General features: G+C 44.3%; 1 protein-coding gene across 6 annotated transcripts; it reads left to right on the top strand.

Moving 5' to 3' along the window:
* Window positions 1-5,425: 5,425 nt before the first annotated feature.
* Window positions 5,426-12,265, top strand: LOC115156650 (UAP56-interacting factor). Of its 6 annotated transcripts, none has more exons than XM_029704169.1 (10): window positions 5,432-6,033; window positions 6,783-6,866; window positions 7,372-7,509; window positions 7,683-7,855; window positions 8,043-8,278; window positions 9,967-10,039; window positions 10,150-10,214; window positions 10,954-11,031; window positions 11,233-11,365; window positions 11,850-12,265. In XM_029704169.1, the coding sequence occupies exons 1-10, from the start codon at window positions 5,976-5,978 to the stop codon at window positions 11,949-11,951; spliced, it is 1,140 nt and encodes a 379-aa protein (XP_029560029.1). In that variant the 5' UTR covers window positions 5,432-5,975; the 3' UTR covers window positions 11,952-12,265. The 6 variants fall into 6 exon arrangements, with proteins under 6 accessions (XP_029560032.1, XP_029560029.1, XP_029560028.1 ...); XM_029704168.1 differs by having other exon boundaries at window positions 5,432-6,111; window positions 11,853-12,265; XM_029704167.1 differs by having other exon boundaries at window positions 5,437-6,111.
* Window positions 12,266-12,691: the final 426 nt, after the last annotated feature.

The following is a 12,691-nucleotide window of genomic DNA, read 5'->3' as shown; positions in this document are numbered from 1 at the left end:
TGAGATCAGGGTCCTGTGCATGCCAGTCAAGTTCTTCCACACCGATCTTGACAAAGCATTTCTGTATGGACCTCGCTTTGTGCACAGGGGCATTGTCATGCTGAAACAGGAAAGGGCCCCCAAACTGTTGCAATCAAGTTGGAAGCACAGAATTGTCTAGAATGTAATTTTATGCTGTACAGTTAAGATTTCCCTTTATTGGAACAAAGGGACCTAGCCCGAACCATGAAAAACATCCCCAAACCATTTTTCTTCCTCCACCAAACTTTACAGTTGGCACTATACAAATTCTGGCAATATACAAATTTTAGTTTTGTTCTACTTTTTTGTTCACACTGACTGCTTACTGTACTATACCAGAATGTCAGTTTTGTCTAGCTGAATGCTATTGTGTATCACACTGAGCTTTTTAGATACCGACTTCAACAGTAGGTAAAAGTTTACTGGTAAAAGTCAATATTGTAGTACACAGAAGGATATGCACATTTATACACTGCTCAAAAAAATAAAGGGAACACTTAAACAATACATCCTAGATCTGAATGAAAGAAATAATCTTATTAAATACTTTTTTCTTTACATAGTTGAATGTGCTGACAACAAAATCACACAAAAATAATCAATGGAAATCCAATTTATCAACCCATGGAGGTCTGGATTTGGAGTCACACTCAAAAGTAAAGTGGAAAATCACACTACAGGCTGATCCAACTTTGATGTAATGTCCTTAAAACAAGTCAAAATGAGGCTCAGTAGTGTGTGTGGCCTCCACGTGCCTGTATGACCTCCCTACAACGCCTGGGCATGCTCCTGATGAGGTGGCGGATGGTCTCCTGAGGGATCTCCTCCCAGACCTGGACTAAAGCATCCGCCAACTCCTGGACAGTCTGTGGTGCAACGTGGCGTTGGTGGATGGAGCGAGACATGATGTCCCAGATCTGATCAATTGGATCCAGGTCTGGGGAACGGGCAGGCCAGTCCATAGCATCAATGCCTTCCTCTTGCAGGAACTGCTGACACACTCCAGCCACATGAGGTCTAGCATTGTCTTGCATTAGGAGGAACCCAGGGCCAACCGCACCAGCATATGGTCTCACAAGGGGTCTGAGGATCTCATCTCGGTACCTAATGGCAGTCAGGCTACCTCTGGCGAGCACATGGAGGGCTGTGCGGCCCCCCAAAGAAATGCCACCCCACACCATGACTGACCCACCGCCAAACCGGGCATGCTGGAGGATGTTGCAGGCAGCAGAATGTTCTCCACGGCATCTCCAGACTCTGTCACGTCTGTCATGTGCTCAGTGTGAACCTGCTTTCATCTGTGAAGAGCACAGGGCACCAGTGGCGAATTTGCCAATCTTGGTGTTCTCTGGCAAATGCCAAATGTCCTGCACGGTGTTGGGTTGTAAGCACAACCCCACCTGTGGACGTCGGGCCCTCATACCACCCTCATGGAGTCTGTTTCTGACCGTTTGAGCAGACATGTGCACATTTGTGGCCTGCGGGAGGTCATTTTGCAGGGCTCTGGCAGTGCTTCTCCTGCTCCTCCTTGCACAAAGGCGGAGGTAGCGGTCCTGCTGCTGGGTTGTTGCCCTCCTCCACGTCTCCTGATGTACTGGCCTGTCTCCTGGTAGCGCCTCCATGCTCTGGACACTACGCTGACAGACACAGCAAACCTTCTTGCCACAGCTCGCATTGATATGCCATCCTGGATGAGCTGCACTACCTGAGCCGCTTGTGTGGGTTGTAGACTCCGTCTCATGCTACCACTAGAGTGAAAGCACCGCCAGCATTCAAAAGTGACCAAAACATCAGCCAGGAAGCATAGGAACTGAGAAGTGGTCTATGGTCACCACCTGCTGAACCACTCCTTTATTGGGGGTGTCTTGCTTATTGCCTATAATTTCCACCTGTTGTCTATTCCATTTGCACAACAGCATGTGAAATGTATTGTCAATCAGTGTTGCTTCCTAAGTGGACAGTTTGATTTCACAGAAGTGTGATTGACTTGGAGTTACATTGTGTTGTTTAAGTGTTCCCTTTATTTTTTTGAGCAGTATATGTAAACAGTACATTTCTTTTTTAGCAATGTGTTACATGTAAACAGAAAATTCACGTGTTTCTTACATGTAAAGTCATATAGTGAACAGAAAATTTGCCAGAAAATGACATCCATGCAACATTTTTTTTATAAAAACGCAACAATGAAAAAACCTGCTGTAGTTCTGTAAAAAACAATAAATTGTACCTCCTCACAATACGTAACACTACAAGTTCCCATCTTCTTGGTGGACACCCGGTCGCTCTTGTAGGTCTGGCCAGAGATTTTCGTCAACGTCACATCTGATGTTTTCCCTTGCGATGCACGAGGAGAAAAATCTCCTTGCGTGGCGCAACCATTCCCTGCAATGATCGCCTGTGATGTCCTCACAAGCAGCGTTCCTGGCATCTAACAGAGACATCTGATCTTATGCCCAATAGTTATATTCTTTCCACCTCCATGCTGAAAAAAAACCTCTTCTATTGGATTCAGGAGTGGGGAGTATAGTGGAAGGAACTCCATTGTTATCCTTTCATGCGCAGCAAACCATTCCCTAACAATGTTGGTTCGGTGGAAGCTGACATTATCCCACACAATTACATCATTTGGCAAATCTGGTCGAACGAAACCTCTTTCGTGTTCTGGTATTAGGTCTCTGTAAAGTGTATTTAGGAAGGCCAGGAGAATTTGGGTGTTATAGGACCCAATGTGTGGAATATGTGTGCTCACACCATTCTCAGAAACAGGAGCACACATTGTAATATTGCCCCCACATTGGCCTGGTGTTCCAATTGTGGCTCGGCGTCCAATGATACTGCGTCCACATCTCCTGCCTTTGGCCAGATTGAACCCAGCCTCATCCACAAAAACAAGAATGTGGGTCATTTCATGACCTTTCAGCTCCATTATTCTCTATATAGTAACACAGAAACAAAATATAAAGTTAGTCTATTCTACAATCAGGCAGTTTAGTAAAGTAGAAATGTTTTCTGTTCTTATGGGTATCTACAACTTCAGGAAGTATATACAGGCATCATTGAAATACAGTAAAACTCCCTGTGTCACAAGCGGCGTATTGAAGAGACCAAGGCGCAGCGTGTATAGTGCTCATCTTTAGATGTTAATGAATGCACTTCAAACAAACGCTCAACAGTTCCGTCAGGTACAACAACTAAACGGAAAGTAACCACCCACAAAACCCAAAGGAAAACAGGCTGCCTACGTATGGCTTCCAATCAGAGACAAAGAAAGACACCTGCCTCTGATTGGAAACCACACTCGGCCAAACATGGAAAACGAAACATAGAAATAGAAAACTAGAACAAATTCCCCTAGAAACAAACAAACCCCAAAACACACAAAACAACCCCCCTGCCACGCCCTGACCATTCTAATATGGCAAATGACCCTTTTCACTGGTCAGGGCGTGACACCCTGTACAATATACCATGTGCACACCAATGGTTTACCCAGACATACTGGTACCGCAGCTCCTTCACTCTGTCACTATTCCTCTCAAATGGCACCTTGTCGAATTGTTTCATAGTCATTTGATTTTTTTTATAGTGGTGTGCATAGTGGAAATGCTGACAGAATTGATATTTGCGAAGATATCGTTGTCATTTATGATTGCACTTTGGATCTCAGCCTGACGGAATTGTTGGCCATGACCATGTTGCAAATTTCTTGTTCTTGCTGATGGCTGAATACTGCTGCTCTGCCACCAGCATGAGGTTGTTGTGCAGTCCTATATATGACATGTATAATTCACAAATAGACCATGTTACAGATAGTATATTGTATTCAAATGGTGCTGTATATTCCTCATACATATCTTACGGTACATTGTGATTTTCAGACTTGCATTTACCTTTACAATAGTTGCTGTATTGTTGTGAAAGAAATGCTGTAACAAAAGTAAAGGACGAGTACATATTTACCCGTTTTCCCCATACGGAATGTTAGCACAATTTATGACACTGTGGACCTGTTTACATTAGACTGTACTCTCCGACCAGCCTCTGTCATTGTAAGACCATGGTTTATGACATGGTCCACAATTGTGCCTCTGGCTTCCTCTATTATGTCTTCCCCTAACACCACCACCAGGCATTCTTACACATCTTATTTCTCTTCCACGAGCATGTAGCTGCTGTTCAGCGTTGTGATGTTCCTCCATATTCAAAAATGGTAGTTATTGTGCTGTGGGCAAACTCTATATATATGCTTCCAAACTTGATTGGTAAGATTGTGATTCTTATTTCATTACGATGTCACCTGGCAGGTAATTTGCCAATTTAGCAGACATCACAAACATTCCATGTCATAGATATTTATGGTATATACATGTATGTCTGACAGATTTTGATAATTGAGTGGATAATGTTGCATGTGACTGCTCACACGATGACAGAATGTTTAGAAATTGTGAAGAGTATGACAGTTTCACTGAGAATCAACTCATCAGTTTTGATCAGCAAGCCTTGTGTATGTAGTTATTGTGCAAGCTGATCTGGCGACTCACTAAACACATGCTTCGTTTATAAATGTCTGAGTGCTGGAACATGCCCCTGGCTAGCCGTAAATAAAATTTAAAAAAGACAATTATGCTATCTGGTTTGCTTATATAAGGAATTTGAAATTATTAATACTTTTACTTTTGATACTTAAGTATTTTTAAAACCAAATTCTTTTACTCAAGTAATATTTTACTGGGGGACTCACTTTTACTTGAGTAAATTTCTATTAAGGCATCTTTACTTTTACTCAAGTATGACAATTGGGTACTTTTTCCATCACTGGTAGTAACCCCAAGGTAGTTGTTACTGACCGAAGTCCAGTGCTCTCCAGTGAGAGCAACAGCTGTTGTATGTTTCAACTCCTCCGCTTTCGTAGCCCTCTCGCTTTCATACAGCTCGTGTATTCTTGTAACGACGGTGGCACTCGAAGGTAACTCATACGTTGAGTCGTTCGATGCTATCCAAATGATAGCCTTTATCCTCCAAAATGTGGACAGGCCTCCAAGCTGTAGCTATCCACTTGGCTGTTGCTTGTGTTAGCTTGCTGCTAGTCGACTTGTCCATAGGCCTCCCGTGCGTACACTCTTCTAGCCTGCCGAAGATGTCCTCCATTGCTACTAGTAACGTTACTTGTATTGCCGGCGTCAACAGTATGTTTCTGTAAGGACCGATGCTGGAGAAGAGAAGCAGGTACGGGGAGTCAACATTTAATTGTAACAGACATGAAAACAGGACAAGAACAGTGTCAGATCCGGGTAATACACAGACGCAAGTCAATTAATGCAGCAGCGGGGAACAGAGCTGGGGAACTGATAAATATAGGGGAGGTAATAAACAGGTGATTGAGTCCAGGTGAGTCCAATAAATCGGTGATGCGCATGATGAGGGAAGGCAGGTGTGTGTAATGATGGTGGCGGTAGCGCGTAATGCATGGCAGCCTGGCGCCCTTGAGCACCAGGGGGGAAGAGCGGGAGCAGGCGTGACAGTACCCCCCCTCCCTCTAGGTGCGCCACCTGGCGTCCCACCTGGGAGAGCCTGACTGGCCAGCCGAGGCACGGGCGCTGAACAAGCCGGCTGGGCGTAAAATCCCGATGAACTGGCAGAGGCGTGGGAGTCTAGCGAGCCGGCTGAGGCGTGAAAGCCTGTCAATTCCGCTGAGGCGTGGTAGCCCGATGATCCGGCTGAGGCATAGCAGCCTGACGAGCCGGCTGGGCATAAAAACCTGACGATCCGGCTGAGGCCTGACCTGGGATGGGCGCCTTCTGAGCCAACCGGGGCAAGGAAACCTCTCGAGCCGGCTAGGGCATGGAAGCCTGATGATCCAGCTAAGGCACACCTGGTAAGGCACACCTGGTTCGATCGGCGGCAGCCCCCGGACCCAACGTCACCACCAACCGAACCGCCAGCACTCCCCGATGCTTCCTTTGATGACTGCTGCATTCTGTAAGGGCCGACACTGGAGAAGAGAAGCAGGTACGGGGAGTCAACATTTAATTGGAACAGACATGAAAACAGGACAAGAACAGCGCCAGAACCGGGTAATACACAGACGTAAGTCAATTAATGCAGCAGCGGGAAACAGCCGGGGAATTGATAAATATAGGGGAGGTGATAACAGGTGATTGCAAATTACTTTGGTTTTATCCAGAGAGCCATCTGGGAGTGATTTGAAATTGAATTAGCCTTACTAGCATTCTCCATCATTCAGTCATACAAGTAGCTTTCTAGTAAAGTGGTTGTCAAACTAGCGCATTGGCTGCCAGACTTGAATTTGAACTATGGAATAATCAGGGGGTCAAGCTAAAAAGTATGCAGTAAAAAGTACATTATCTTCTTTAGGAATGTAGTGGAGTAAAAGTAAAAGTTGTCAAAATATAAATAGTAAAGTACAGATACCCCCAAAAATTTACTTAGATAGTACTTTAAATATTGTTTTACTTAAGTACTTTACACCACTGTATGTATGTATGTATGTATGTATGTATGTATGTATGTATGTATGTATGTATGTATGTATGTATGTATGTATGTATGTATGTATCAGAGGTTTATTGGTTCCACCGGCATCCAAACTACACATCCCAAAATGCCATTCGTGTCTAGTGCGCGTGTATTAGACGTTTGCAGAGGGAGTTTAATTTCACGTAGATAGCTAGGCTAGCTAGCTTGCTATAGTTTGCAGTTGAAGCGCAGTTTGTAATTTTATCCATAACATTCTCCAGATTTTTACAGTATGAGTAACGTTGGTTTTTCGGCTGTACGGGGGAGCACTTCTGAGGGACCTGATAAGGTTGACATGTCTTTAGGTAAGGCCGCTCGCGACACTTGATGTGGTGGTTACCAGAAGCTCGGGTTTGGTTGTTGTAACTAGCCATGGCTAATGTTCGCATGTAATGTAGCAAGCCAGCTAAACGGTTATAAGGTCATAATATACACTGTTATATAACTAAATATATGTATATATATTCCACTGTCTATTTCAAAGTCTAAAAGCTCTTACTACTCTGGTAACTTTGTTAGCTAGCTGGGTTCATTCAATGCGACCAAGCCAGCTAACGTTAGCTACAGTAACGTAGTATTTTGTAGGTATTATGAGTTGAACATAAGCTATTTTTATATATTTGGCCCATCCAAACGTCAGTGTGTGTAATGAATGTAGCTACTGTTAGCTATAATGTACAAAGTCAGCTCAGACTTCCAGGAGTCAGACAAACTTTCATTCATATGCTTGGCATTTAGATTTTACATTGACTAGAAAAAGAGCTCACTGACGAGTCAACTTATATTGTTTTGTTCATCTTACTTCCCTAGATGATATCATTCGTCTGAACAAGAAAGAGCAACAAGCACGGAGGCCAGGCCCAGGGAACCGCAGGCCATTACAGAAGGGAAAGGGCTTTGTACAAGGGAAACCAGTTGGAGCGAGAGCTGGAGGACCGACCCAACGAGGTGTGTACAGGAGCTTTGTTTGTGGTGCTCAGTAATGCAGCTAGTCTTCTATTGTTGAATAACTTCATACAGTCATTCCTGTGATATTTGAAATGGCAGACTTTAGCTCCACTTATAATACCAATGAACCTGTTCAAGACATCACATTTGGATTGTCCCCATGTCATTTCCAGGAGGTGGTGTAGCAAGAAGGGGGCTAACGAGAGTGGGTGTTGGAAGAGGCTGGAAGATTCCCCCTCCAGTTGGTCAAAGCCGGGGTCAAGGGGTCATCACTGGACTGGCGGCCCGGAAGACGGCAGCCATACAGAAAGGCATCAGTCCACTCAACCGACCGACTGTCAACCAGGTACTAAGGGCTCGTACATCTGGGACATGTTCATTAGGGCAAAATGTTGCACTGAGTTTTGGACCGTTTTCCTGTTTCATGACTAATGAACACAACCCTTGTTGGGATCGAAGAGGAGGAGCGAGTTAGTTTCCAAAGGAGCCCTCGCTCCTCTGCTCACCATCTCTATTTACGTTTTCCCTCTTAGAAGTCGCGGCCCTTCAACAACCAACCGCGGCCCTTCAACAACCAACCGCGGCCCTTCAACAACCAACCGCGGCCCTTCAACAACCAACCGCGGCCTTTCAACAACCAATCGTGGCCTTTTATCCAATCAGCCCAATTCAGACAGACGCAAGGCCAGAGGAGGCCGTACAGACAGACAGACGTACAGAGAGGCCCCAACACGACGACACAGACAAGACCCGTTCAGCTGCGGGGACGGTAACAAAATTACAATTGCAGAATTTACTCCTGGAATACTCCCCTCCATGGAATATAACCACGTCACACTGTCAGTCGGTATGAATTCGCTATCTACCCCTTCACCTTAACCCTTCAATGTTTGCAGATCTGTACCATTCAAGTAATGTGGTGGAAGCGCCATATCAGGTTTTCCATTAGAAAAATGTGGCGTCGGACATTTGACCGGCAACATTTGAATTTACCGGACATTTTAGAAATGTACCAGACCCATGTGCGTTGGGTGCGTAACCTGATTACGGCGTCCAGCCGCTGTGCTCAGAATGACAGAAATCATATTTAGAATATGGTAATTCATTTTAACAGAACGTGCAAGTCGAGAATGCAGCAATGTGTGGTCCTTACCGAATTCTGATTTAAACATGTTAGAATAACTGTCCGCATTTACGTTTCCTCAGCCAACAAGACGATTAACAGCTTATTGTTTTGAATAGGCTATTTCTTTCTCAGACTATGGACAGTTGGGGGACGATAGATCTGAAATTCATACAATTATTAGGCCTAGGCTAAAAAAAGTGTTAAATAAACTTTAAAAAGCAATCAGTCTGACGCAACCGATCAGAACCTTTAGCTTAAAATGTTGATAAACTATTATTTCTTCACATATGCGTAGCAATGTGCACAAGGCAGTAGGCTACGTGCGAATGTTCGTTCCATGATGCAATTAGTGGGAAAACACTGTTTTCAAAAGGGAACTGCAGATGTGAGCAGTTTCATGTGACAGAGATTACATTTTGAAGCAAGGTAAGATATTGCCTCAGTATGTATTAAAACATTCAAGTTTCAAGCAATTAAGTATATGTTTTCAAAATGCATACTGCCTCCAATTCATTGCAAAGTGGTGTGTGCCATGCTGATGAAGCCTGCCTGCCTTCTGTTGCCATTTGATGCCGCGTTCAAAACAACTCTGAGCTCTGACTTCCAACTTCTGTGTGTTCAAGACCACTGGGAACTGGGGAAAAAGAGCTCTAACTGGGCAAAATCGGTTTGATCGGTCATCCAACTCGGGAACTTGAGCCTCTTTCTAGAGCTCAGACTTTCCGACATGAAGATCACTGACGTCATGATGTGACCAATGCCCCCCCCCCCCTGGTTGTCTTAAAAGCGCCACAAGATGCAGCAGCTCTTGCGCTGTCTGACAGGTTTTCCACTCAAAGGCTCTGTATGCTGTAGGTCCTACACGTGTGATAAATAGATTATGCAAATGAACCTATCGACTAATAAAAATGACCCGTCAAATTAATGTACAGTGAAATATTTCCATCAGTGATTAGGCTAAAAAGCATTAATTCGCAATGGGATTTTTTCTTCTTTGCGTTAGCCGGTGCCAATTTTATTTATCGGCTTTTCTTCTATTTTTTGGGTCAAAAGTTGGCAATTACCGGTTAACGGAAACCCTGCGCCATACTGTATACACACCGTATACCTATCCAGGCCTGTAAAATCTGCAAACATCGAAGAGTTAACTTCAGGGCAAAAGGGTAGGGAATGAATTGGGACTAGCTCAGTCTGACACTGAGAATCACTGTCTCCTGTTAAGTATTTCCAAGTGCTTTCCAATGACATTGCATAAACGAAGGACGTCATGGAACATTTTTTAATCTCCGTTCCTGTCTCAACCAACCTTCCATCTTGTGTCCTCCTTTTAGGCCCCTGCCCCCTGTCCATCAAACCCAGAGAGAAGCCCGCCAGGCCACGTTTCTCTTTCACAGGGGCCTCAAGGTATGCTCTCTATTTGCCTGTAGGTGTCTGATCGTAGGCAGACTTTTTTTTGTTAGAACAGACCCAGTGCATGAAAGGTTGTCTCACTTGTACATTCGTCCATACTGCAGGTTCACGCCCAGGTGCAGAAGCCAGCTCCAACCTCTCTACCCCCTACTCCAGTTAGATCTCGCCAGTGAGTATTTGACCTGTGTGTGGATTAGGGCTGTGAATATCCATATTACAAGAGGCTGCGATTATTTTGAAATGCCACTTAGCTATCTGTCATGGCCACTTTATAAAAAAAGGTTTTGTTTATTGCTTAATCCCACACACACCAAGCCCCGCTCCCTGTCACTCAAGCAGGCAGATCCTAATGCTCAAATAGACTGGTACCAGTGGTGGAGTGTAACAGCTTGTTCTTAATCAGAGAGGATAAGGTGAAGAATATTCTAAAATCTTTGTCTGAATGTACCTTATTTAAATCTAATTAGGGTCCCATGGGAATCACTGACCAACACTTTAGTTCCTACTGTCACAACCATCTCATCCCTTACTTTTTCATTTGTTGTCATGCCAAACAAAAGTGCATTCAAAGTTCCAACCACAGAATTATAATGAGGATTCTACTTTTATGATTCCAACAGTTTACCTAAGTGTTCTGATCTATAATCGCAAGTAAAATCACGATATTTGGTACAAAAATCTCAGATGTTTTTATTATTTTTTACCATATCGTGCAACCCTAATGTGGATGGGTGTGTTTGTGTGAGAGAATGAACACATTGACTGTCACCTCTTGACAGACCACATTCCTCTGTATAATTTGGTGCACCCTCATCATTCTTGAATACCACAAATGTTACCTTTGCTTGTCATTATCCACAGGTTGTCTTACGCTATGTTTTCTGTCTGTCTACCTGTCTGTCCACCAGATGGCGCACGTCAACAAACAGCAGTGGGATCCTGACCGTTTCCATCGACAACCCAACTGCCACCATGACGCAGCCTGAGTGAGTCCCATTATGAGCTCACACAGACCACTTTCAGAACAGAGGCTGACTGAATACACAGGACCAGTAGTTTTTCCTTAACATATGACCTGATCATAATGAAGGGCCAGAGTTTTGCCTGGACAATTCACATTGTCAGGAAATACTCCTGGGCCGAGATAAACAACCACTCACCATGTATTTTCTTCTCTGTTCCCCCAGGCCTCCCAGTGCTTGGTCCCTGCACCCCTCGGCACCCATCAGCCCGGCCCCAGTCAAGGTGGAGGAGGAGAAGAAACCAGTACCACCTAAAGGAGTCCCCCTGCAGTTTGACATCAACAGCGTGGGGAAACAGGTGAAAATAAGATACAAGTGCACAATCACACAGCGGCTGCGTTTACACAGGCAGCCCATTTCTGAGTTTTTGCCCAATTATTGACAAGAGTCGATCTGATTGGTCAAAAGACCGATTAGTGGAAAAACATCAGAATTAGCCTGCCTGTGTAAATGCAGCCCAAGTGGCTAGGTTTTGTCCTGATGAGCGTTAGTATACATTTTATGAACTGTGTTTGAACTAAATAGTCAAAAGTATAACTCTCCCAGGTGGTTCAAAATCAAGGTTTCACCCTGTGAATTGGTGAGTACAGGGTCCTATTCGTTAGGGTACACTCTATCAAAATGTGAAACCGTTTTAAAACATGCAATGCAAAGGTAGTCAAGCGTTTCTTATTTGAAATGTTCTGATTGCCTACATTTTGTGCCTAGTCAACATGACCCAGTTGTGTGACGTGAATTATTGGTTTTCTGACAATCTTTCTCTCTCCAAACTGTTGTCACAGCAGACGGCGATGACTTTGAATGAGCGATTCCGCATCCTGAAAGACCAGCGCATCGCCACTGCGCAGACCAGCAAAGGCAGCCGATTCGTCACCGTGGGTTAAGCCAACGATAACGAAGGAAACCTTTGTGTCCCACTCAGACAGACACGCACACTGACCCACACTTAACTGATTTGCTGGAACCATTCAAAGGTCTGAAAAGGCCTGCGCTGATCTTAAGCTGATTCTCCTGAGTGACTTTCCTCATGGAGCAGCAGAATGAGATGCACAAAGTGCACTACTCCTCAAATGTGAGAACTATATACGGGTGCAGTTATTGTGGAAGATTTTTTGTTTTTTTGTACCATAATAGGACACTATCATTATTCTTAACAATGTATACTGAACAAAAATATAAACGCAACAATTTCAACAATTTTACTGAGTTACAGTTCATATAAGGAAATCGCTCAATTTAAGTAAGTAAATTAGGCCCTAATGTATTGATTTCACATGACTAGGCAGGGGTGCAGTCATGGTTGGACCTGGGAGGGCATAGGCCCACCCACTGGGGAGCCAGGCCCAGCCAATCAGAATGAGGTTTTTCCCCACAAAATGGCTTTATTACAGACAGAAATACTCCTCAGCTTCACCAGCTGTCCGGGTGGCTGGTCTCAGATGATTCCGCAGGTGAAGAAGCCAGATGTGGAGGTCCTGAGCTGGCGTGGTTACACGTGGTCGACGGTTGTAAGGCCGATTGGACATACTGCCAAATTCTCTAAAACTACGTTGGAGGCGGCTTACGGTAGAGAAATTAACATTCGGTTCTCTGGCAACAGCTCTGGATGACATTCCTACAGTCA

Source organism: Salmo trutta, chromosome 21, assembly GCF_901001165.1.
Source record: "Salmo trutta chromosome 21, fSalTru1.1, whole genome shotgun sequence".
NCBI lineage: Eukaryota > Metazoa > Chordata > Actinopteri > Salmoniformes > Salmonidae > Salmo > Salmo trutta.
The sequence above is the reverse complement of the archived record's forward strand: the minus strand, read 5'-3'. Positions and strand labels throughout refer to the sequence as shown.

What these genes read in the sequence shown, in the direction of transcription:
- LOC115156650 (XM_029704167.1), top strand. Translation starts at nt 5,976, where the DNA reads ATGCTTCCTTTGATGACTGCTGCATTCTGTAAGGGCCGACACTGGAGA. An exon ending in TCTTTCACAGGGGCCTCAAG is followed by an intron (nt 10,040 to 10,149) that starts GTATGCTCTCTA and finishes TCCATACTGCAG; the next exon opens with GTTCACGCCCAGGTGCAGAA. An exon ending in GCCACCATGACGCAGCCTGA is followed by an intron (nt 11,032 to 11,232) that starts GTGAGTCCCATT and finishes CTGTTCCCCCAG; the next exon opens with GCCTCCCAGTGCTTGGTCCC.